At 40.6% G+C, this 27,046-nt stretch overlaps 1 protein-coding gene across 22 annotated transcripts in view; it reads right to left on the bottom strand.

Moving 5' to 3' along the window:
- Window positions 1-316: 316 nt before the first annotated feature.
- Depdc5 (DEP domain containing 5, GATOR1 subcomplex subunit) overlaps window positions 317-27,046 on the bottom strand; it is a 155,764-nt gene continuing 129,034 nt past the window's right edge. For 19 of the 22 annotated variants that reach the window (XM_078039550.1, XM_078039548.1, XM_078039545.1 and 16 more), the window contains 6 exons: window positions 26,729-26,956; window positions 13,043-13,212; window positions 9,640-9,811; window positions 6,885-6,945; window positions 4,624-4,706; window positions 317-4,441 (listed from right to left, as the gene is read on the bottom strand). In XM_078039550.1, coding sequence (XP_077895676.1) covers window positions 4,149-4,441; window positions 4,624-4,706; window positions 6,885-6,945; window positions 9,640-9,811; window positions 13,043-13,212; window positions 26,729-26,956 — 1,007 coding nt within the window. In that variant the 3' untranslated portion in view covers window positions 317-4,148. Of the gene's footprint in view, window positions 4,442-4,623; window positions 4,707-6,884; window positions 6,946-9,639; window positions 9,812-13,042; window positions 13,213-26,728; window positions 26,957-27,046 lie in introns of those variants that run through there. The other 3 variants (XM_078039560.1, XM_078039559.1, XM_078039552.1) reach the window with 2 other exon arrangements.

Below are 27,046 nucleotides of genomic sequence, written 5' to 3' on the forward strand. Positions count from 1 at the left end.
TTAACAAATGTACATAAAAGTAAGCCAAAAAAACTTATATCAAGCTAATATTGGGAAAGTGTTTTTGTAGAATATAAAGGTTGTCACCAAAAATATTATTTATAATGTATAAATTTATGTTACTTCTCATATACCTTCAATACTTGTATTATGTTGTATAAGAAATAAAATGTTTTAAGGGGAAAAGTTTCATAATTCAGTACGTATACTAACAATTTCCTTCAGGTTTTTACATAAGGACTTCTGCATTTTCTCTTTGCTTGGACCTGTGTCTTAGAATGTTTTGTGCATACATAACTGAATACCAGAGACAAGATAATTTATAAAGAAGATACATTTATTAGTTCAAGAATCAAAAAGATCAATGTGAAGGTACTAGTATCTAGTGAGGCCCTCTCTCCTGTGTCATCTTGTGGCACAAAGCAAGAGGACAAGAGAGGGCTGAATTCACCTTAAGAATCCCAATTCTAGCAATAAACAAGCCACTCCCATAGTAACAGTAGTAACTGTAGAGTTGTTTGTTTTTCTCTTTGTTTAGTGGACACAATATATTTTTATGTGGTGCTGAGAATTGAACCCAGGGCCTCATGCAGGCGAGGCAAGCGCTCTACCATTGAGCTACAACCCCAACCCCATGACTGTAGAGTCTTTATGAGCAAATGGCTTCTGAAGCATCCCATTTCTCAGCCCTGCTGCATTGAGAATTGTTTCAAATACATGAACTCTAGGACCAATTCAAACCATAGCAGCCTATGGCAAAGTACGCAGCCAGTCCTGCAGTGGTAGGATTTGCCAGTATTACAGCTTGAGCAGATTCACGAGTGGAACAAGCAGAGGAGCCTTTGATCCAGCTTCACAAAGTGCCACAGATTGACCCAATCACCTAAGAGGGGCCCTGCCCTGTAATGCCCTCTCATCTAAGGAGTTCACACAAGGGTACCAGCTACCAAGGGAACCATGAACACATAACAGATAAGTTTTGCAGAACCCATCCCAGGGTTTGACTAGATGCTTTTCATGTCTAAGCAGAAATGGAAATAGGAAATAGAAATTAATGGCAAGTATTATTAAATGTATACGCCAGAATTTATAGTGCAAGGGAGATACACAGAGACTGGTGGTCTGGTACCTGTTTTCAGGAAATACCCAGCCAAGTGAGCTGAAATGGTCAGCAGATAAGTACAATGTCACTGCATAAAAGAGCAACAATAGGAGGGGTGTGAGTGTGTGTGTGTGTGGGTGTATGTGTACAGGGGTTGAGAAGAAAGGGAAGAAATTAAGAAATAGGCTCAGGAGACAGACCATCCCAAATTTTTGCAGCTAACAAATGGCAAGGTTGAAATTCAAACCCAGGTCCTCTTGCCAAATCCGATACTTTTTCATCTATACCAAGGCATGGTTATCCACATCTATACACCTGGTCTGAATGCACACATCTGCCAAATATCTTAGTTTGTTTTCTGTTGCCAAAACAAAATACTCAAATTTAGGTAATTTATAAAGAATAAAAGTTTATTTGGCTCCTGGTTCTGGACACTAAGATCTAAGAACATTATACTAACCTTCTTGCTACATCACAACAGAACAAAGAGCATCATCACATGACAAGACAGAGATAACATGCTAGCTGGGGTCTCACTTCCACCTCTATAAAGTCACCAATGCCATCCTTGGGGCCCTACCCTCATGATCTCACTAATCCTTAGTACATTCCAAAAGCCCTACCACCCAAATTTTAATGATACTACAAATGAAATTTGGAGGCAGGGGATACATTCAAACCATATCAATGTTTAACCAAATCATCCATTCTCTGCACCTGGGCAGCAGGGATGAAAGGAGGTGGGCAGGTCAGAGAAAAAGTTTGGATGGATAGGTGGGAAAACTGAATGATGATGGAAGAAGAAGACACTGAATTAAGATTCAAGATTCTGGCTAGCAGAAGTGGGTGGGAGGAAATACCCATCAAAAATCGAAATGTAGAGGCCAGGTGCGTGTGGTACACACTTGTAATCCCAGCAGTTTGCGAGAATAAGGCATAAGAATCGCAACTTCAAAGCCATCCTCAACAACTTAGCAAGGCCCTAAGCAACTTAGCAAGAACCCTGCCTCAAAATAAAAAGGGCCAGGGATATGGCTCAGTGGTTAAATACCCCTGAATTCAACCCTTGATACCAAAAAAAAGAGGAAGCTGGGGCTCATGGGCTGGTGTATTTGGGGTCCAGCTCTGACAGAAAAATGACACAGTATCCTAACTCACCAGCTGCCCATTCTTCTGCCAGATCACTCTCTGTCCCTGTTCTCCTGCATCATCTCTGGAAGAGTGGCAGAAAGTAGGGGCAAATGATAGCCTCATACACTCGACACTGAGGAACACCAGTGGTCATTCTATATGGTGTGAACAGAGCACCAACAGCTGTGCCAGCACTTATCACTCAGGAAGCTGGCTTGAGAGCATGAAGAAGACTCCTATCCAGAAATGTGAGAAGAGCCACCAGAGAGCAAATCACTGTTACTATCTCTCATTAGTAAATCCTTTCACATCTATCTGTCTTTGGCTCCTCCAACTACCCCAAGATATAGCTTCTTATTTTATAGATGAAAAGACTGATACTTAGGAGCAATGGTTTGTCCAAGGGAAGGAAAGGGGGAAAAAGGCTCCAGGTCAGGAATTAACCACCACATCTTCACATGTATTAACAAAACCGTTCTCTCAAATACGCCTTAGGAGTTGCAAAAAGTTCAGATGGATCTTGTGTGCAAAGGTTCTGAGTTGGTCAAGTCTAAGTTCTAGGAACTGAATAATGGAAGGGTGGCTCTAGAAATAGCCCAGAGAGCAGGTTGGGCAGGCCAAATTCTTGTTTTGGGCAGTGCTAGGGATCAAACCCAAGGCCTAGAACATGCTAGGCAAGCAAGCACTTTACCACTGAGCTACATCCATAGACTGAATCTATGGTTTTTGAAGTTCAAGTCATCAAAGAATTCTAAAATAAGTGGCAGACAAAATTGGAGTGGTTTTTTAAAACTATGCCCCCTACTTCCTAGTAAAAAATGGCCAGAAGCAAAAGCAGAGGCAAGTTAAGTTTTCCTAGGAATGTAAGATAAAGGCAAAGGAGGCCTGGATTTCAAAGGCCTGGGAAGAAATGGATGGATTTGTAGAATCGAGGAGGTAAATAAACAGGGTATGTGATTAACTCCAGGTGGAGAGATGAAAGAGGAAGAAGTGGCTACTATAGTCCCTCTCACCTTTGAGACTCCCAAACCCCACACGGCAGCCCCCAGCCCATCATTTGAGGCACGATGCTGAGTCATGTCCTGTTAAATAGTAGGACCCAAACTGAAGTTGAATTAAATAGAGGCATTTAGACATTTTTTTCAGAATGCCATGATGTCTGCATGCCAGAATGGGGCATACTCAGCAAGATCCATCTTCAATAGCAAAAGTGTACAGTTAGTTACCTATTGCATGGTACTATCTGCTCACTAGTCTTGATCAGAAGCAACTTACTTCTGCCCAAGGGCCTATGAAAACAAATCTTTTAGTTAACCCACAGCCCCTCTCTGAGGCAGTACATTCTGAAGTCTTCATCATCTGTGGTTACTGCATAGACCAGGCACGACTTCCCACTCCATGTGGGATTGTTGCTGCCAGGAATGAAGCTGGCAATAGAGATGCTGCACGTGGAGCTTTATTTCCTTCGGGTATGTACAGGTATATACAGTTGGCTTGAGTCTATGGTACATTATTTCACAGAATTCTCTTACACTCAGTGCATACTCCTAGGCAGGAAGCAGCAGATTCTGTTCCAATTGTCCATGGATGGTGGAGGAAAATGATACTAACAGGAGCACCCCTTCTCCAAAGACATTCATAGGGACTGTTTGCCCCCTTTGCCAAATACTAAAGCCCTCTCATGGACAATCTGTGCCTCCCACCTGCTTTGGGCACTTATTGATGGGAGCTGGGTGGTGGTGGCAGCAAACAGCTACTGCCCAACTCTTTCTCCTCTAGAATACTTGTGGGAGCCCAAAAAAGTTAGGGCCCCTACACACCAGCAGAGGCAAACTGACACCTGACACCCAGAGCCTGACCTGAACGCTTGGCCCCCAACATGTGCACAGCCTTCTAAGCCCTGTATGGCCTGGCTTCATGGGGCACTGGCATGCATCTTCTCTAGGCAACTCGTCCAGAACATAACCAGTCGGTTGTCACGGTTGATGCAGAAATCTGTGAAGTCTTTCAGCAGCCTATCTGCAAACTTCTCATCCCCTGTGGCACTAGAGCGCCATGTCTTGGTAAGCATGGTGTTGTAGGCCCAGTTATAGCCAACCCGTTCCTCACAGAACATGTTTTGGTTGGTGGAGCTGGTGGAGTTCCGCCGCCTCCTCTGCTGCCCTGAGAACTTGCGCTTGGAGTAGGGCAGCTGCAGAAACACTGTTCCTGTAGGGAAAAGGCAGGGCCTGTATAGTATCCACCAGGAAGGCACCTGGAGATGGCTGAGGTGCTTCTGCCACCACAAGTTCAGAACAGGGAAAGGGATCTCTAAACAGGCCCAGGCCCCTCAGGGCTCATGCATCTGCCAGAGTCCTCCCTAGTCAACCTTTTTGCTCATAGTTCCTCACCTGTAACATGGATATACTGAGGCTTGTTCTCAGCAGGGAAGTTAAACGCAGAGGCAGAATATTTATCTTGTACAAATCCAAACCTAAGGGAAGGACAGGAAAGTATACTGGTTAAGGTCTCCTTAGCTAGAGGGACAAGGGGAAAGAGTGGCTAATAAGACTAACTGCTTGAGATAAAGGTATATGAAAAGATCTCATTCCAGGTGGACCAGGCAGGCTGCTTTATTTCACCCTCTCTACTCCCCAACCTCCACCCCTACTCATAAAGCAGCTCTCCAGCTCTCCTGTGCCCCAACACCTTTCATCTCCTGGGTCAACCATATGATTTCAATGAATGAAAGCCCCTCTACCTGATACACTCTTCATACAGCCAACCCTCTCTCCTGCCACATCCCCAGCTATCCTAGTAGCCCTCCCCACTGTAGGTTTCCCCCATCTCATCCTATGTCTTCCCTCTGTCTCTTGCTGGAATTTATCCCAGGTGCTATTTGGCTACAACACCCACCCACATACATTCCCCATCTTAATTTACCTTAGTCACACTTCTCCCCCTTCCCCATTGTTCTCTGGCTAAGCATCTAGAAAGTACTCAATAAAGGCCTTGAATTGAAATAGAATGAAATATCTCAATTGAAATTCTTTCTTTAAAAGTGAGGAACAACAACCTGGGATTCTTTGCTTTGCTGCACTCTGGAAATGGGCAGGAGGAGCCATTATTCATCTATAACTTGTTCTATTTCTGGTTCTTCTATTTCCATAAAGCACATTTATTATAGCCCTAACTGCTAAGAGCTATAAAGGATGTGCTAACAGATGTGGCGCCTGCCCTCTAAGCCTGAGAGTTTTACGTAACAAAGGCAGTGATGTAGGCAGAGCTAAGGAGATAAGCTTCCTGTCTCCTATTCTGCGCTGAGCTCCCCAGGAGATGAAAGGTGTTGGGGTACAGGAGAGCTGGAGCCTTTATCCAAGAAGTTGGCATTACTCTGGTATTCCTTAAGAATTTACAAAAAAATATATAGGAAATCAAATGTGCAAATTAATTGGATAGGCAAATATGCACTGCAAGCTTTTTCATCTACAAACTGAATCTATCATATATATAAGAATGGTCTGGATTTTGCCTTTGCTTCCTCTCTACTTTCCAATCAAGTTCAATGATTTACTCAGCATGAATCAGCCTGACCAGAGTATTCTTGCTTCATTTCTTTCTTAAGTTACCAGGAACATCTTTTATTTAAAAAAAAAAAATTAATTACACAGCACAAGTCCTTGACTATTTCACTGCCCACCTGGGGAGAATTGTAAGGCAGGACTACAGTGAAGGCGAGGAGCTCCTATTCCAGGGAAGGGGCTGTACTAATCTCACCCAGCTACCCAGATGAAGTTAAAGGAGATAGGAGTCAGAGCAGAGGGGATCCAAGGAAGGTGGACACTTTTCATAGCTTTTTTTAAAATGGACCTTGTAAATGGGCTAAATGTATCATTTTAGAGCCACATTCCCCTTAGAATTTCACTCCATGGAAAAATGGCAAGAAAAACAGCCAGTTTGGGCAAGGCACTGTGCTAAGCATAGTGAAAGGGAAAAATGCATACCTTTGCTCTCCAGGGCTCCCAAATCATTGTAACAGATTGGTACAGTGTTCAGGAGAAAAGGATGGAGTAATTAGAGTAAAAAGACCTGGGAATCCCTGTTAGGGGAGGTATATTTCACATGACACTGAACAAGATGTAGCAAAAATAGGAGATTTGGTTTTCACCATGAAGTAGCAGTTGGACACCAACTTAGTGATACTGAGACAGTGTGGTTGCTGGTCTAGTCTGGGGGAGACAGCTAAGCCTAGGGAAGGCTTTCCCTAGCACACATATTAGGTGTCAAGAAATATTTATAAGCTCATCTATTGCTTTTTAACCATTCGCTGACTTTTCAACATGTGTTAAGGGTCTCAAATTTTATATATTTCCATTTTGTGTTATCTTCTAAATAGCTTGAGGCTCTCATTGGAGGCTAGGGAGAGAGCTCTAAAATCTTCCCTCAACTGAAAGAAGGCAATGAGGTCTTAAAAAAAAAAAAAAAAACAACAACAAAAAACTGGCAGGGTAGTGCTTATCTCAGAAGAGTCTTGGATATAAGTAGTTAATCTGTCATTAGTGGAAGAGATCCCTTTCCCCAGGAACAAAACAAACTGGGTTTCACTTTGCTAATTGCTATTGGAGATAAATATGGATTCCTTCCTACTAATGCCTCTTGCTAAGGGACAAACCTGTGTGCAATGGCTTCCTGAAAAAGATGCATTCGATCCCAATATGTTTCTGGTTCAAAGCCTGTAAGACAAAAGATTCTATGTTGATTTGTGATCACAAGATTTTGCCTGCATTTGGGTTTCTGCGCCCTTAATTACTCTTAGCAGTTATTGCTCGTTAAGCATAAGCTGCTTTTCCACACAACCTCTTTTGGGAAGATCATCCTCCATCCCAAGGTCAAAGAAAGGACATGTATGTGTTCACTATGTCCTCCCCTGAGCTACAGCAGGATCCAGTAAAGTGATGAATCCTCAGGAGCCAGTGTGAACTGCTTAATAATAATAATATCTCATGTCAAAAGCTGAAAAGAGCATTTTAAATACAAAAACAAGACAAATCTTAAATGCATATTAGCTGCTTCTAAAAAACAACAACAACAACAACAAAAAACATGTTTTTATGTTACCAATCTTCCATTTCCCTAGAGGGAAAGAAAATATTACAAGCTCCACGTTAGGGATAAGAGAATTGAAACAAGTAAACATGAAAATGAATTTCTGAAAGGAAATTAGGGTGGTGGGGAGAAACAGAGCACTTGGGTACCCTCACCATCAGCCACTGCATTATCCAGCCTCACTCCTGCAAGGCTGCTGCTGTGGACCAAGAGCTGAGTGAGGCGGGAGAGCTGAACAGGCTGTCACATAGCAACAGGCGGCAGAGCCTGGGCTGCTCTTGGGGTGAAAGTGCTGAGGGCTGGGGCAGCCATTGCACAGTCAACCCCAAAAGTAGGGATGCCTATGGTGGCTTCGTTATTCTTTCATATTTGGAACTTTCTACCTAAGGAAAATTTGAGGATTCTGAACAATAGGGAAAAAAAGAAAATGGTTTTGGCTTTAATGGGAAAACACACAAAGACAGCACATGCTTTTCAGATTTTTAAGATTCTGAATTCACTGTTAGCAAAAGCAGAGATAACAGAAGTGAAGCCAGATTTAAAGTTAGGTAGTCAGTGTAGTTAGGTAAATCAGGTCTAATATTGAGTAAGATCCAAAATGGAGGCCAAGTTAAGAATGAATTCCGGTAAAAGCAGAACAACTCTTGGAATGTTAATGAAGTCCGGAAAAGCCTAAGGCCCAGAGCCCATCCCAAAGAAATGTTAATAAAGATTACTTCTTTGCCCCACCTGTGCCCCACCCTTCCCACCTTCCCACCTAAGTTCCATCACTGAAAGAACTATAAAAAGGGGAAACAACTGCACTTCCACGGATTCCATCTCTTGGGTCCCCTTCTTCCTCCCGGAGAAGTCTTTTCTGCTGTCCTTTAATAAAGCCTCTACTTTCCACTCCAACCTTGCCTCGGCGTGCTTCTCTGGTGTTATTCTTCAACATTGGGGAAGCAAGGACTCACCGGTCAACAGCAGTAACAGAAGGAGGCCCAGAAGCAGGAAAATTGATTCTTAAATTTGAGGCTTTATTCCTTTAAACCGGGACTCTATGTTGGCAACAAACCGAGGATGCTGGTCTTAAAGACTGGGTTACAAATGGCCAGAAAAACCATCGACTTGCACAAAAATATCCTCTAATGCAGTCCCGTGAGCTATTCTGTGCTGTTTCACTAAGAGTGGAGGTGGAGACTCTGTAAACTCTATGTATCTCAGAGTCCATGACTTCTGGCAGGAAGGGGCTCACCTGGCACATTAAAAAAAGTCTTCAAAATAGTTTAAAAAAAAAACAAAAACATAGATAGGCCTCTAGAAGGTTATATGCTCAAAAGAGCTGCCTCTCACATGAAAAGCTCAGGAACACTGAAACTGGCCTGCTCCACCTGGCAAAACCTCCTAACCCTCTGGGCTGGTTTTCTGCTGCCAGCCATGATAAAAACTTACAAGAGCCCAGCAAGAAAGCATCTCCCTTACATTCAAGTTACTTCTTTCCCATTCATAATCTTTATATCCCAGGACTCCTGACATATTGGCATCAACTCTAGCTTTTCATATTAAAAAACAACATCTGTGAACTCATGGGAAGATTCGTAGGAGCTATACAAATAAGTTCATCTGCAATGAATGCATGGTAATAAAGAATGATGTACTGTATAAAGTAGAGCTCATCCTTTAATCTGTCATAAACCTGATGGACTATGGTCAAATGGTAGGTCAGAGTGGGTCCCATGTGCTCCCTTTCTGACTAATGACCCTCTTTCTGGGAGAAAGGCTCTGAACTGATGAGTACTACTGTCTTCCTTGAGATGCAGGATTTGAGCCACATTCAAGGCTCCAAGGGCTGACACACTGCAGCTTTGTCCAATAAAACTTGTTTCCTGTTTTGCTTTTCAATACCCTTCTTTAGGATCTTTTTACACAGAACAGCATATATAAGCCTCCCACAAGGTTCAAATCCCTGAAACCCAAGCCAGCTAGGCTGGAGCAAATGAAAGGAGGGTGTGGGAGGACAGTAGTACTGCTAGAGAGTTACAGGGCATGATGCCCTCTCCCACCAGGGTTTTAGGTCTTAAGATAGCCTTTGGGATTGGCAAGGCAGCTCTGGTCAATCCTGTTTTAGGAATAAGGGATTTGGAGTCTCAGAGATATTAAGTGATTTATCCAGGGTTACCCAGTTGCTAAATGAGGAATGAGATAGAAATCCAGATCCTTTTGGGTCCTTGTAGAAAGGCTCTCCCTTTTCACTAGCCTGTGATGATTAGATAGCCAGAAAGGTGTCCTTAAGGAGAGATGCCTTACTCATCAGATGACATTCAGAAGGAAGTAGCTCTTACTATCAAACAGGTGTTCACTGCCCTCCTTGAGTAAGCAGCTGATATTGAGCGGGATGAAGAGCTGGGCTCGCAGGGGATCGCCATACAAGTAGCTGGGAAGTGCAAAAGGACCCTCCAATACCGGTACCAACAAAAAGCCACAGGAGGTAGCTTTTCGATGCCAACCTTGGACCTAGCAGAAAGTACAGAAAAAAGAGTGTCATCTCCATGTTCTTGCTGACAAGAGAAATACTTCCCAAGGAGCAAACCTGCCAGAGCTGTGGCATGCAGTGATTGGTATGTTCATTTACACATGTCCCCTGTTACAAACAGGCCTATGACAAAAAAAAAAAACAGTACAATTTCACTTCCTTGATATATACACAAAAAAACTGTGATATAAACAAAAGTTCCTTTTCATGGCCCATGCTTCTACAACATCAGAGTTTTCTTTGAAAAAAAAAAAAAAACAGCCTGGACAGAACTAAAACCCTTCTTATTCTGTTGTATACTAGAGGAAGGTCACAGGATATAGGTTAAGTCCTGCTAAATTACCCTGTATCAGGAATTTAATAAGTCCAAAGCATCAAATAGGAAAAAAAAAAAATCCACTTAAACTGGCTGAGAGGAATATGACAGAGGGTGGAGAGGACTCTGGTAACCTCTGTCAAAAGTGATCAGCACTGACAAGTAGAATCAGAACCACTCTCTGGGAAATTCCCCCAAGCCATATGATGGAAGACCAAAAATGAGAATTACTGGGGCAGAAAGACATACTTCTTCCCATCAATAACATTTTCCTATATGGAACAATTTGAGTTTTTGTGATACTTTTATTAACCATAAAACCAATGTATACTTTTAAAAGAAAAAAAAACTGAAATTGGAAATGTATGTTTCAATGGTAGAGTGCTTGCCTAGCATCAATGAGGTCCTGGGTTCAATACTTAGCCATTAAAAAAAGCTGACAGATGAGGCTCTGGGATACAGATGAGATCTGTGTCAAATATTATTTTATTTACTTTTTTTTTTTTTCCCCCCAAACAGGGTCCTGGGATGTTACTCAGTCTGGTCTTGAACTTGTGGGCTCAGGTGATACTCTCACCTCAGCCTCTCAGCTACAGGTTAAAAATTATTTAGACACTGTGGTGAGTGACTACAATCCCAGCTGGACCTGGCCAAAAAAAAAAAAAAACCAGTATGGGCCATACCTTAACTTACACAAATACAATTATGTTAAAAATTGAAGGGAATTATTCTTAGATCTTTTCCCAGGAACTCTAGTAACAACAGAACAAAGATATCTGGTTTGATCAAATTAATTCCTAAGACTGAGTCAACAACATTTTTATTTTAGGTAATATTTATCCTTATAAAATCTCACAACAAATGTGAACATTGCCTTAAGGTAAAATTTCACCTAAAGCATTAGCAGCATTGAGTGGATTTGACATGTATAGATATCAAATGTATACTTTTTAAAGATAGTTGCTAAACTCCTTGGAGGAAAAAAAAAAAACATGTTTTTTTCTGCCCAACTGTGTGTGTACATGTGACTACTATGGTCTTATTGTTTTGAGATAGGATCATTAGGTAGATCATGCAAGGCAAATGCTGATGCCTAGTGGGTCAGGGGTTAATTTTGCCTGGAGGGAGCATCATCCTGGTGTCAACCAGCTAGGGAGAGGCTGGTGTCCTTGTAAGCTGTGCTGGACGAGCCTAGCTTGACTTGGGTCTTTAGGATACTTCCTGGGTGAGTCTTTCTGAGGGAAGAGTCTTAAAGATGATAATACCATATATTCAGGCTGACTGTGCCAGGCAGACAAGACCCACACAAAACTCTGCCCCAGGAAACAGTATCTTATGGGACAAACCAAGACTACAATAAAACTTTCTAGTCAGTGCTGTGCTCATTCCTCTTAGGATATCTTTCATCTTTCAGTGAACTCTTTTTTTTTATTATTTTTTTGGTTTGTTTGTTTGTTTTTGCATTACAATTCTTAATACACCATTATACAATAATTTATCATATCTCTGATTATATATAAGGTATGTCTTTTTTAACTTCCCAGATGTTCTCAGCTGTGTAATGAAATGCTTAGGCTGTTGTTAGAGTGTAGTCAGGCTCAGCTTACCCACAGAAAAATATTCTTGAAGGGTAAATCAGAGTGTATAATAGGAGTAGCACACTGTGATGATGATTGAGGAAGGCTCCAGGAAGATACTGGCAGCCTGGATAAGGAGTGTTTATTCTAATAGGCACTGGACCAGGATGGGCAATGGCCAGGGATGACTTACTTCTTAGCATGGGAGGAGTAAATGTCCTGATTAGAGAGTCAGGCCAAGGCAGAACAGAGGGAGGAAAGACAGGCAAAAAGACTAGTTAAAATAAGGCTTCTTAGCCTTGGAATTTGTGACACCTTGGGCCAGTTAATTCTTTGTTTATGGACTGTCCTATGCTTTTTAGGATAATGAGCAGCAACCCTGGTCTCTACTCACTAGATGCTAGTAGTACTCCTACCCTCATCATGTTTGATAAGTAAAAAAGTCTGCAGATATTGTCAAATGCCCCTGAGAAGCAAAATCACCCTTGTTTGAGAACTCACATATTAACAGCAGTTATGCTCATTAACAAGGAATTGGTTACATAAATTATGGAATAACCCAAAATTCTGTAGCCCTTAAAAACAAAATAAAGGGGTTGGGGACATAGCTCAGTTGATACAGTGCTTGCCTTGCATGCATAAGGCAGGCCCTGGGTTCAATCCCTAGCACCACCACCAAAAAAAAAAAAAAAAAAAAAAGCAATGATTTTTTAAAAACCCAAACAAAAAATAAGGCAGATTTATTTGTGCTGATTTGGAAGACATACAGGTACTGGGTGGAAAAAGCATGCATCCTACATTACCATCCCAATTAAAAAAACAAGAAGCAAAATTTTGTCTATGCAGAGAATCTCCTTAGGAGTACACTAAACTAAATGGTAGTTGTGGTTACTCTTAGATGGAAGTCCCAGAGCATAGACCCCCTGATTCTTAACTGGAGGCAATACTTCCCCTTCCCTAGGAACATGTGCTGATTTCTGGAGACATTTCTGGTTATCACTGTGGAAGTGTGCTACTGGCATTTAGTGGAAAAGGCCAGATGCTGTTCAACATCCTATAATGCACAACAGAAATGCACCCTACAGCACCCCACAACAGAGAATTATCTGGCACCAGATGTTAGTAGTGCCAAGGTTGAGAAACCTTAACCCGTACCCCGTTTGAATTTTTTACTGTTTAATTTTCTTAAGGCTATTACAATAGGATGAAAAGGTAATAGGAGCCTGAACCAAATAATTAAAGAGATATCTACTAAGAGCCCCCTTCCCCTCTGAGAAGTGAACAAAAAAAGGCCCTAATCAGATGCATGAAGTTCTCACCATCTCAAATAGCACAGCAGCAGTCACTGCCATCCAGTGTAGCTTGATCTCAAAGGCTGCATTCAAGGAGAAGTTACCATGGTAGTAACAGCTGCACCACTCCAGCCGGTCTGTACGGTTGTTCACGTCAACATCCAGGGTCACAGTCCTCTGCTCTGGGACAGTGGCAGCTGTGTCAGCACATAAAAAAGGCCAAAGTAAGAGGAGTGGGATGGGGAAGAAATATAAACAACTGAGCATACAGATGTGAAATTGCAGAACTGCCTAATAGAAAATCAGAGACTTGAGCTGGGGCTGTAGCTCAGTGGTAGAGCGCTTGCCTAGCATGTTTAAGGCACTGGGTTCAATCCTTAGCACCACATAAAAATAAATAGCTAAAATAAGGTATCAAAAATATAAACTATTTTTTTAAAAATCAGAGACTCTAGAAATTTTCTGGAAATCATCTAGTCCCAGGGTCCCCAAATTTTTTCTGTTTGTAAATAGATAATAAATTATTTTAGGTTTTACAGGGCATATAGTTTCTGTCACAACTACTCAATATAGTGCAAAAGTAAACACAGACATTGCATTAAAGAACAGGCTTTCTTTATGCTGGGCATAGTGACACACACCTGTGTCCCAGCAATTCCAGAGGCTAAGACAGGAGAATCCTAAGTTCAAGGCCAACCTAGACAACTTAGCAAAAACATTTCTCAACGTAAAATAAAAAGGGTTGGGGCAACAGTTCAGTGGCAGAGCACTTGCCTACTGTGCACAAGGCCCTGGATTCAATCTCCAGTATTACAAGGATAAAAAAGGAAAAAAAAAAAACTTATTTATAAAAACAGATGGCTTTTAAACTCAGAAGGTCAAGGATTGCATGTTTCCTCTCATATGTGGGAGGAAAAAGGAGGGATTAGGGAAGTCCCATGAAAATCAAAGGGCAATCAATAGACTAGATAGAGAAATGGAACTAGGGAAAAGAAGGAAATACTGAGGAATGATGTCAGTCAAATTATATTGTTCTATTGTGTACATTTACAAATACGAAATAACAAATCTACCATTATGTACAATTATAATAAAAAATATGTGAAAAAAATCAATTGGTTTTTTAGGGCAGTTAAACTATCTGTATGATACAATAATGGTAGATACATGTCATTATATGTTTTTCCAAAACCATAGATTGTACACCATGAATGAATCCTATATTATCACCCAAGAACTTTGGGTGATAATAGTATGTCAACATAGATTTCATGAATTTTAAGGAATGTTACTCTGGTGGGAGATGTTGATATTGGGAAGGCTAGGTATATTTGTGGTCAGGGGACATATATAAACTTTTGGCACCAATTTTCTTGTGACCCTAAAATTCTTCTTCAAAAAATGGGCAATTATAAAACAAGCAAAGAAATCATAAACTAGAGGGCCACTTAAACTCCAATTTGCCTCTCCTTAATCAAATCCAACCCTTTCATTTACAGGACAGAAACCAATGTTCAAGAGGGAAGATTCCTTGGCTAAAATTATGGAGTCAGAACCTCAGGCAGGCTGAACCCAAGATTATCTGATTTCAGTGATCCACAAAGGGATATAAGGAGAAGCAACCCAGACCAGAGTAAGGAGGAAGTCTTCCTTTTCTGGTTTCAATCCAGGAAGGCATTAGTTCTATAATCTTTTCTCAATAAATAAAACCTCATGATAAAGTTTAACACTCTGTTCCATCATCCTTTGGTGGAAAACTGGCTCAGTGCCAAACTTGCTTATCCTCTGGCATCCTTGTTCAGAAAACCTACTCAACCCAAGACAGCAATATATTAGAGAGGTGTCAGAAAATCAGGTTCCTTACTAGATAAAGGATTGAAATAGGCTCAGAAATTTTAAAAGGTCAAGGCTCTGTTCTGCCTGCCTTGGATGCTGTCACACCTAAGGTTTCTATAAATTATGGTCTGCCCTTCATTTGTCACCCACCCCCATGAGTTCAATGGTTTCTATTTATCTTAAGTACTCAACTTAGTCCTGGGTCTGCAGGTAGAAGCATTGGATTGTATTATCTCTGACAAGGATAAAATGGCTCCTGAGTCAGCAGTTTTACTGAGCTGCTAACAGGAGGCAGGGAAGAGTTAGCTAGGGTACTGAATGGCACCCAGGTAAACTGACATTTAGCTGCCAGCTGTACCACTTATTTTTCTCTCAAAACTAAAACATACAAAAGATATGGATTTGGAGTTGGAAGACCTAAGTTCTGCCATTTACTAATATGTGTTTCTGAGAATATAGCTCTGGTTTAGTTCTTTGTCTCCAAACTGAGAGGTGGCAGCTTAGCTGTTTCACAGAGGAGGGGTGAGGAACAAGTGAACACTGCAGAGGATTACAGACTCCCTTTTGCCTTCTCCTCAAGCCTCCTCATTTCTATCTCCCCTCCTCTCCCTCTGCTCTCCGTTTAAGCCAGGAGCTCACCAAAGCTCAAGGTGAAACCTGGGCATAACTCCATAAACACTGTCCATTATGCTTAAGGTACTTGGTACCTTAACTTGACCACTCTGATCCTAAAGCTGCACCTCTGTCTCTGCTTCATGTTTCTGATTCATGACACCGACAGACTGACCCTGTACTTCACAGACCAAATCAAAGAAAGTTTTGCTCTCTACTCTTCAACACTGTATCCCTCCCTCAGGTAAGAAGCACCCAGCAAAAATAAGGTCACTCCATAAACATCAACAGTGACCACATACATCTCTTCTTTCCCATCTGGAATATTAAGTTCAACACAGACTGGTCTAGAGAAGCCCAAAGGAACTGTTCTGCCAAGTGGTTGTATCACTGGTTTCGGAGACAGATACAAGATGGTGGACTGGAAGAAGACCTCATTTCTTGTGGCTCTGTGACTAAGGATTCAAGCAGAGGAAATACTGTTTCTCTGCAAGGCAGCTGTTGCTGCCCACTGATCCCCTGCTGTTTACCCCCCATTCACCCTCCACAACAGCCTGATAGCTGGCTGTCTACAGCATACCATCTGCATTTGTCCATTTGCCTGCCTCTTGCCTGCCCATCCACTGCTGCCTGACATCCACCTGCAGATTGCCTGCCACTAGCCCACAGACTGGCAGCAGACCACCAGTGGATTGTTGGCTGCCCACTGCCCCCTGCTGCTTGGAAGTCCACTGTCACAGTACCCGCAGGTTTGGTTACATGCAGCCACCACCATCTTGGGACACTAGTCAGGGCCCACAGGTTTGTAATTGCCACCGCTGCCATCTTGGGACATGGCTGCCTCAGTCTAAGGGATACCAGCCAGGGCCTTAAGATATATTGTCGGGGTACCTGCAGGTCTGGTTGCACCTGAGATCTTTCTGCTGGGTATGCTAGTGGCCGCCATCTGGCTGTCTCTTTGTAGGGTCTCTCCTTTGTGTGACCACATCCCTGGTGGTTTCCCTACAAGTTGAAATGGTATTGAATCTTGGGAGTGCAGCAAGGCAGAGCCTTGGGAATCTGAAGCCAGGTCCATAAGACTGCAGCTGGGCTTGTATGGGCCAGTCTGGTTCTAGCAAGCTGTGGAAAGTCAGAGACTAGGGGCAGTTCCCCAAAGGGAGCTCAGTTGGAGAAACTGGAGGAAACCAGGCTCTCTTCAGCTCATGGGGATGAAATGGGTGAGAAGATTGGAAGAGGGTGTGAGAAGATCTTGCTGGCACCCACGGGACTGGAGCTACCATCAAACTTCAGATAACCCCACCTATTGGCAGAGAGTGGAAGTTAAGAAATTTTTTGTTTTTTTGTTTTGTTTTGTTTTGTTTTTGTTTTTAGAGAGAGAGAGAGAAAATTTTTTAACATTTATTTGTTTTTAGTTTTCGGCGGGCACAACATCTTTGTTTGTATGTGGTGCTGAGGATCGAACTCGGGCCGCACACATGCCAGGAGAGCGCACTACCACTTGAGCCACATCCCCAGCCCTTTAAGAAATTTTTTGAAAGCTAGCAGAAGCTATTGTTCAATTTTCCATTGAGACTTTCCTTTTTTTTCTTTTTTAATTTCTTTTGCCCTTTCCCTCATATCTCTACCATCTTTTAATCCAAATATTTTTCATGCAACAATTTATTGAGGAATGGGATGTCTGAATAGTACATTACAGTTTCGTTGTGTATCCTTATATTTATACTTTTTTTTTAATCTGTATAAATTTTTTTTCCTCACCTACCTCTCTCCCTAGATTCTCTTTCCTCACTTCTCTCATACTAACAGCCAACCTCTATTAATCCCTCTCTCTCTTACTTTAAATTTTTTCCTCTATCTTCTCTCCTCTCTCATAAACATCATATCTCACACTAATTCTGTTCCCTCATTGTCTATCATTAGAAATGGTGTACCCTTTCAGCAAACTTACTGTTTATATTGTAGACAATAATTGAACACATCATTTCTGTTTATTGTGACAAAACTATAGACACCTTAATAGGAAATATTTGGTTTAAAGGTATATATTATTTGCATTGGGTTCAAAGATGAAACTAAATCAAGCTAAAAACAAAAAAATAAACCAAAATGACCAGGAATACAAATCATATCCCAATAATAATCCTGAATGTTAATGGCCTAAACTCATCAATCCAAAGACATAAACTGGAAGATTGGATTTTTAAAAAGACCCAACAATATGCTATCTTCAAGAGACTCAAATCCTAGGAAAAGACACCCACAGACAGAAGTTAAAAGATTAGGAAAAAAAACACATCACTCACACGGACTGTGTAAACAAGCAAGGGGTTCCATCCTCATACCATAAAAAGTGGACTTCAAACCAAACTTAGTCAGAAGGGATAAAGAAGGACATTTAATGCTGGTTAAGGGAATCATACATCAACAAGATATAACAATATTTACTATTGTTATAGTAAATACGTATGCCCCAAACAATGGAGCATCTACATACACCAAACAAACCCTCTCAAATTTCAAGAATCAAATAGATAACAACACAATAATACTGGGTAATTTTAACACACCTCTCTCACCACTGGATAGATCTTCCAAACAAAAACCAAACAAAGAAACTATAGAACTACATATTACCATCGATGATTTAGACTTAATGGGCATATAAAAACTACTTCATCACCATCGAGTGAATACACCTTCTTCTCAGCACCACACGGATCCTTCTCTACAATAGACCATATGTTTTGCCACAAAGCAACTCTCAGTAAATACAAAAAAGAAAGAGAGAGAGAGAGATACTGCCCTGCATTCTAAAAGATCATAATGGAATAAAATAGAAATCAATGATGAAATTAAAAAATATAAAAGCTATGGTCAAGAGCTTTGTAATGTTTTGAACAACTAATAAACAAACAAATAAATAAATAAATAAAAGCTATGGATAGCAGAAGACTTCAGAGAGGAGATAAAAAAATTCTCAGAGGTAAATGAGAACACCAATACAACATATCAAAATCTCTGGGACCCTAGGAAGGCAATGCTAAGAGGAAGTTCATTGCATTGAGCGCATTCATTAAAAGAATAAAAAGTCATCAAATAAATGACCTAATATTGTATCTCAAAGCCCTAGAAAAGAACAAATCAATACCAAAAAGACCAAAAATAATTAAAATCAGAGCTGAAATCAATGAAACTGAAACAAAAGAAAAATTGAAAAAAATTGACAAAAAAAGTTTGTTCCTTAAAAAAATAAATAAAATTGATAAACCCTTAACCAACCTAATGAAGAGAAGGAGAGAGAAAACTCAAATTGTTAAAATTCATGATGAAAAAGGAAATATCATGATAAACACTATTGAAATACAGAAGATACTTAGGAAACAATTATGAAAATGCATACTCTAATAAAATAGAAAATTTTGAAGACATCAACAAATTTCTAGAGATATATGATCTACCCAAAGTGAATCAGGAGGACATACACAATTTAAACAGATCAATTTCAAGCAATGAAATAGAAGATACCATCAAAAGCCTACCAACCAAGAAAAGCCCAGGACCAGACAGATACCCAGACAACTTCTACAGGACCTTCAAAGAAAAAGTAATACCAATACTCCTCAAATTATTCCATGAAATAGAAAAGGAGAGAACCCGTCTAAACTCATTCTATGAGGCCAGTATCACCCTGATACCAAAACCAGACAAAGACACATCAAGGAAAGAAAACTTCAGACCAATATCCCTGATAAACATAGATGCAAAAATTCTCAATAAAATTCTGACAAATTGCATACAAAAATTTTAAAAAGATAGTGTACCATGATCAAGTGGGATTCATTCCAGGGATGCAAGATTGGTTCAACATACAGAAATCAATAAATATAATTCATCACATCAATAAAGAATCATGATTACATCAATTGATGGAGAAAGCATTTGAAAAATACAGTACCCTTTCATGTGCAAAACACTAGAAAAACTGGGGATAGAAGGAACATACCTCAACATTGTAAAAACTATCAATGCTAAACCCTAGGCCAACATCATTCTAAATGGAAAAAAATGGAAGCATTCCCTCTAAAAACTGGAACAAAACAAGAATGCCTTCTTTCACCACTTCTATTCAATGTAGTCCTTGAAACTCTAGCCAGAAAAAATTAGATGAAAGAAATTAAAGGAATATGGATAGGAAAAGAAGAACTCAAACTATTATTATTTGCTGATGACATGATTTATACTTAGAGGATCCAAAAACCTCCACCAGAACTCTTCTAGGATTAATTAATAAATTCAGCAAAATAGGATATAAAATCAATACCCGTAAATCAAATGCATTTCTAAACATCAGTGATGAATCCTCTGAAAGAGAAATTAGAAAAACTACACCATTCAAAATAACCTAAAAAAAAAAAAATACCTGGGAATCAACAAAAGAGGTGGAAGACCTGTACAAGGAAAACCACAGAATACTAAAGGAAGAAACTGAAGAAGACCATAGAAGACGAAAAGATCTCCCATGCTCTTGGATAGACAAAATAAATAATGTCAAAATGGCCACACTATCCAAAAAGCTATACAGATTCAATAGGATTCCAATTAAAATACCAATGTCATTCCTTATAGAAATAGAAAAGGCAATCATGAAAATCATTTGGAAAAAATAAGATACCCAGAATAGCCAAAGCAATCCTTAGCAAAAAGAGTGAAGCAGGAGGCATCACAATACCAGGCCTTAAACTGTACTACAAAGCTATAATAACAAAAATGCCATGGTATTGGCACTAAAAGAGACATGTAGACCAATGGTACAGAATAAAGGACACAGAGACAAACCCACATAAATACATTATCACATACTACACAAAGGCACCAAAAACACACATTGAAGAAAAGATAGCCTCTTCAACAAATGGTGCTGAGAGAACTGGAAATCCACATGTAGCAAAATGAAAATAAACCCCAATCTCTCACGATGCACAAAACACAACTCAAAGTGGATCAAGGACCTAGGAATTAGTCCAGAGACCCTGCATTTAATAGTGAATAAAGTAGGCCCAAATCTTAACCATGTCAGATTAGGCCCCAACTTCCTTAACAAGACTACTAAAGGGCAAGAAATAAAATCAAGAATTAATAAATGCAATGGACTCAAACTAAAAAGTTTCTCCTCAGCAAAAGAAACAATCAATTAGGTGAACAGAGACCTACAGAATGGGAAAAAAATCTTTACCATACACACCTCAGATAGAACACTAATCTCCAGGATACATAAAGAACTCCAAAAACTAAACACCAAAAAAACAAATAACCCTATCAATAAATGGGCTAAGAAACTGAACAGACACTTCATAAAACAAGAAATACAAACAATCAACAAATATATGGAAAAAATGTTCGTCATTTCTAGCAATTAGAAAATTGCAAATCAAAATTACTCTAAGATTTTATCTCACTCCAGTCATAATGACAATTATCAAGAATACAAGCAATAATAAGTGTTGACGAGGATACAGGGGAAAAGGCACACTCATACATTGCTGGTGGAACTGCAAATTGGTGCAACCACTTTAGAAAGCAGTATGGAGATTCCTCAGAAAACTTGGAATGGAACCACCATTTGACCCAGCTATCCCATTCCTTGGTTTATACCCAAGGACTTAAAATCAGCATACTACAGTGACGCAGCCACATCAATGTTTATAGTAGCTCAATTCACAATAGCTAAACTATGGAACCAACCTAGATGCCCTTCAACAGATGAACGGATAAAGAAAATGTGGTACATATACACAATGGAACATTACTCAGTCTAAAGAAAAATGAAATTATGGTATTTGCTGGTAAATGGATGGAACTAGAGAACATCATGCTAAGTGAAATAAGCCAATCCCAAAATACCAAAGGCCCAATGTTTTCTCTGATAAGGGATGCTGATCCATAGTAGGCTGGGGGACAGGAGGTGGTAGGGAAGAATGAAGGAACTTTGGATTGTGCAGAGGGAAGGGGTACAGCTGTGGGGATGGAAAGGACAGTAGAATGACACAAACATTATTACCTAATATACATGTATGATTACACTACTGGTGTGACTCTGTACCATGTACAACCAGAGGATTGAGAAGTTGTGCTTCCTTTGTGTATAAATTGTCAAAATGCATTCTACTGTCATGTACAACTAATTAGAACAAATTTTAAAAAAAAAAAAAAGAAGAAGAAGAAGAAGGGAGGCCAGTAGAATAGAAGAGGATCAAGGGGAAGGAAAATGGAGGTTCTGGGGAATGAAACTGATCAAATTATACTGTTTTATTGTGTGCATGTATGAATATATTTTAACAAATCTCAAGATGGGGAAAAAATGTTTCATTGGTTTTATACTTCAGGGTTGACCTACAGATGCTTCCAGCAGGGTTAAAGTGTTGACAAAGGCACAAGCCAAGCCAAAATACCACTTTCAGTAAAGTCATTCCTTGTGTTCCATGGGAACCAACTTATTCACCTTTTGGGGACATAGAGATATATGGAATCCAATAAATATATGCAAACCCAGGGGAAGATCAGACTTAGCATCCTTCACCCAGATCACAGCAAGGGTGCCATTAATGACACAGGGAAGGGATCAGTGTCACTAGAGTAAAATGAACACAATACTACAAAGGGAACTGAAACTCAGCATAACAACTAGAGCTGCCACAGAATGAAGTGAGGGTTATTAGTAGTGAGTGCCACATCAAAAGGATTTTCAAAAAGGAGTTGGCTCCCACCAACCAGGAATGCTATGGAAAAGGTGCAAGTGATAGGGTTTGGACACAGGTAGTCTATAAACCCTCCTGACCCTGAGATCCAGCAGGCCATCAAGAAAAGATTGAGAGAGCTGGGCACAATGGCACATGCCTCTAATCCCAGCAACTTGGGAGGCTGAGGTAAGAGGCAAGACCAGCCTTAGCAACTTTGTGAGGGCCTCAGCAACTCAACAAGAATCTGTCCCAAATTAAAAATAAAAAAAAATTAAAAAGGACTGAGGATATAACTCTGGTAAAATACCCCCTTGTGTTTAATCCCCAGCACCTAGAAAGAAAGAAAGAAAAAAAAAAAACCTGCCAGGCACAGTGGCACATACCTATAATCCCAGTGGTTTGGGAGGCTAAGGCAGGAAGATTCAGAATTCAAAGCCAGCCTCAGAAAAAGCAAGGTGCTAAGCGACTCAGTGAGACCCTCTCTCTAAATAAAATACAAAATAGGGCTGGGGATGTGGCTCAGTAGTCAAGTGCCCCTGAGTCCAATCCCTAGTACCCCCAAAAAAGAAAAAGCTAACAAGTAGAAGACTTGTGAAGAGGCTCAGGCATATGGCATTGCTTCTTCCAGATTCTCAGATGCCCCTGTAGCTTCCCAACTCAGCAACACAGGGAAGTGAAACTTACCATGAGTGAATCCAGATAGGACCATTTGCCAATGTTAAGGATTTCAAAACAATTTCCAACTACTAAGGGCCAATTGAGAATCAAAAGTATTTAAAAAGGAACATGTCAAAAGAAACACACAAAAAGCAAATGGAAAAGGAACAGGTCACATATAATATATAGGCCTTTCTTCCATTATGAGTGATAATATTTTTTTTCTGAAGAAAAATTCAAACATTGATGATGATCCAATTTAAAGACAATAGTTTGGGGTAGAGATGTAGCTCAGTGGGAAAGCACTAACCTAGCATATGTGAAGCACTGGGTTCCCTTCCCAGCACCACAATAATTTAATAAACACAATAGATCTTTGTTACTTAAATAAATGACACAAGCCAGGCATGGTGGCACACGCCTCTAATCCCAGCAACTCAGAGGCTGGAGGATTGTAAATTCAAAGCAAGCCTCAGCAAAAGCAAGGTGCTAAGCAACTCAGTGAGTCCCTGTCTCTAAATAAAATATAAAAACAGGGTTGGGGATGTGGCTCAGTAGTGGAGTACCCTTGAGTTCAATCCCCAGTACCCAAGAAAATAAATAAAGAAATGACACAGTAAAAGTCTATATTCTAACCTGGAAAAATGCTGCAGTGAAACATCTCGTATCTTAACAGAAAGGTCTGAGAGTTGTCACTAGATAGAACTAGCTATCAGATTTAAAAGGAAAAGAAAACCACTTCCTATGGAGAAGTGATAGGCAAAGAGGCTGAAAGAATAAAATTCCACTATAACAACATGGGAGCTACTTTTGCTAATAAAAGGATGTTTCCCCAGAAAGCATACATGCAAAATTCTGCCTAGTTTCAGATTCACTAAAGCCCATACACAGACCCCAGATAGCAAACACCAGTCCAATCAACTTCCTGCCCTGGACATAAAACTTATCTTCCTCTCTACTCTCCTTTTTTTTGGGAGCACATGACTTTATTTTTTCTATAGACTGCTCTTTTTAAGCACTAAGAACCAAAGCTAAACTGAGATAATCTGAATCCCATCTTGAACAAAAGACTATGACAGTCAGGAGAGGATTTTACCAGCCTATAGAAGAAGACTTTAGAAAGGACGATATTTGAATACACACTGTCAACAGAGCTTCCAGAAACTAAGTATGTCAAGATGACAACACTGGTAGCATTTTCCAGAAGTAATAACTGCACAAGTAGTAAGTGCAGCAAGAGGTTTGGGACCATGCACACATCTCCTTGTCTTTTCACAGGGGAAGGAGATGAAAGAAAGGGGATGGGCAGCTTGTCTGTTGCTGGGCTGGTAGCATCTTCAACAGAATGAACAGCAGAACAACTACTATTTTTCTGACAATTCAGCAACTAATTGCTCAGGTTTGACGATTCCAGATCTAATGTTCCAAATTCAATCTCCCCAAATTCTGCCGAACTACATTCATTAATATTTTTTCATATATTCAACAAGTATTAACAGAAACCAACTATGTATTGAGTAGGAGTGAGGACAATCAGTTAACAAAAAGAAGTTCATCACATACCTTAAGTCCTTGGAAGGACTTAAATCCTTGGAAGGACTCACAAGCTGTACACACACACGCACACACACACACACATACACACTGTCCAGAGGTGATAAGAGCAAAGCAGACAAAGGTTGGGTGTCAGGGGCCCAGAGACTGTAGGGGGATCAGGGAAGACCTCAATCACGTGTGACCTTGAAGGAGAAACTTAAAGGGAAGAATTCCTGAGGCTATCCAAGGCAATGTTACCTCAGGTAGAAGGAAAAAGCCAGAAGCAGAAATATGCTTGGCATGTTGAGCTACGTGCACAAAAGCCAATGTGGGTCAGCAAAGGGCATAGGACCACCACAGAAGATAGGGCAGAGTAAGAAGCTCACATCAGGGAGAGCCTGAGAGACTGAAGACTGGCTTTTTTAATTCCAGTGAGATGAAAGTCACGAGAGAATGCTGCCTAGAAAAAAAAAAAAAACATGATCCTACTTACATCTGAAGTGGTCTCTCTGTATTCTGTGTGGAAAACAGATAATGGGGGAAAAAAAGCTCAAGAGGTGATTACAGTATCACATGCAGGAGATGACAGTGGCTTGGAATACTGAAGGTAGATAAAAGAAAGACAGAACTTGTTGATGGACTAGATGTAGAGTGGGAAAGAAAGAACAGGAAAGTGACTGAGATTCCTGCCTGGCCTAAGTAACCAAAATGACAAGAAAAGACTAAAGGAGAAGGAGATGATGGTGGCAAGGGAATGGGAAGGTAGAGCTCTAAACAATGTACTTTAGCCATCTAATTGATAGTCAAGGAGATGAATGGATGAGTCTCAAACTGGAAAGTATGTGGGATAGAGATGAAAATTTAGCAGTGATTAGACCTTGGGATAATGAAAGACACTGAATGACCTTCACAAGATGCTTCAAGACATAAAGATAGGGCCCAGAGAAGGCTCTACCAGCCTATGGAACGAGGCCTACCTGCTGCAATGTTGAAAGATCAGATTGCTGAAGAGATATGAGCAAAGGAGACTAACAAAAATAGGAGAGCTGAGAGGCACACTGTAGCAATGTCAGGAGACATTCTGCCATATTGTACCAATTACCTTAGGAACCAATAAAGAAAACTATTTAAAGGAGTCAGAGATTATCAAACAAATGCTACTGACGGCAAAAGGACTAGGCCACTTTATTAAGCAATGTGGAGCTCCTTGGTATGCTTGAGAAGGGTTGCTCCAGAGGAGAGGACAAAGGAAAATCTGATACAAGCTTCCCATTTTTTTGTTTTGTTTTGTTTTGTTCTGTTTTGATTGGCTTTTGCAACAGGACAGAGTCTACCTGTTGGAGACTGGCAGAGATGCTTGATGAAGATGCTTTACTAGAGAGGAAGAGTTCAGAGAGAGGCAATGCCTGTTAAAATCAGTCCAAGTACTATAAGCAAGGGTATTGAGCACAAGTGGAGATATTGTCCTTAGATTGGAGCAAGGGTGGCTCATCCACCCAGATCTAAGCAAATCTGAGGATCTGTGATGGCTATTAACCTTTCCATCCTACCAGCCAGATCAGAATTCTAATTAGCTGAGCTTTTACAGGCAAGGAAAAATGTAACATTTCACTGGAATTTGGTCTATTATGCTCTTCCTTTCTTCCAAAGGTTTTCAGGATCTCTGCAACCTGACTAAGAGATAAATTCTGTGGTGATTCACCAAGGGTATGTATTCTCTAAACAATCCACAGGGCCTCTCCTTCAGAGCAGAGGTCTCCATTTCCTATCAGATGTCACCATCTTTTGATAAACAGGTATTTACTGCTATCTTAAGAGCTGTAGGAATTATGGAAAGGGAATAAGAGTTCCAATTTATATCTTTGAGTGTGGTAAGTATATTTGGGGAAGAAGGAATGAGGGAAGATTCATGCTCAGCTGAAGTGTCTTGAATGGATAACCTTTCAGGTTTCTTCCTATTCTGAGATCCTAGGATGCTAGTCTTCAAGGCCTCAGACAGGAATTAAACCTGCAGTGAGCACCAGCTTATATTCCCTGTATCCTGAGGGCTCTCACCAAAAGTGGCCACATTTTCTATTCCCTCCTATAAATGTACATTTGGCACCATGCTCTGATTTAAGAGGTGCTAAATACTATCTATTGCTTGGGAAAAAATGAAACTGGATCCGCTCAGCCAGTGGAAAACAGCACAGTGTCAACAGACACAGTGGAAAGTATTGGAGTAACAAAAGGTCTAATTCTGGTTCACATGGCATCATTCCCTGGTTGGCTGCTACCCTTTCCCAGGCACCTGCCAATATATCCCCACATCCAGCTAGATCAAGCTAGTATTTACCTAAAAGTGCAGCTGCCTGGCTCCGTCCTCCAAAACTGCGGCTAAAGGAGCTATGCCTGCTAGCATAGGAGGCTGGCCGGCTGGGCAGCCAGGGTAGGAGAAAGGCAGGAATCTCAGAGTGCAAGAGCTCTTCTGCCACAAAGGCAACCTCAAACCACTTGCGCTGGAAACTAGCAAAGTCATCCACGCCTACAGTGTGCCAGGTGGCAGTGGGTTGCTGCATGGCCACTGAAAAAAAGCAGAAGGGAGAGAAGGATACCTCAGTACAAATGCTTATTTTCTCACTGATGCATGCTACAACATGGATGAACCTTGAAA

This window comes from Ictidomys tridecemlineatus, chromosome 2, assembly GCF_052094955.1.
Source record: "Ictidomys tridecemlineatus isolate mIctTri1 chromosome 2, mIctTri1.hap1, whole genome shotgun sequence".
Lineage (NCBI taxonomy): Eukaryota > Metazoa > Chordata > Mammalia > Rodentia > Sciuridae > Ictidomys > Ictidomys tridecemlineatus.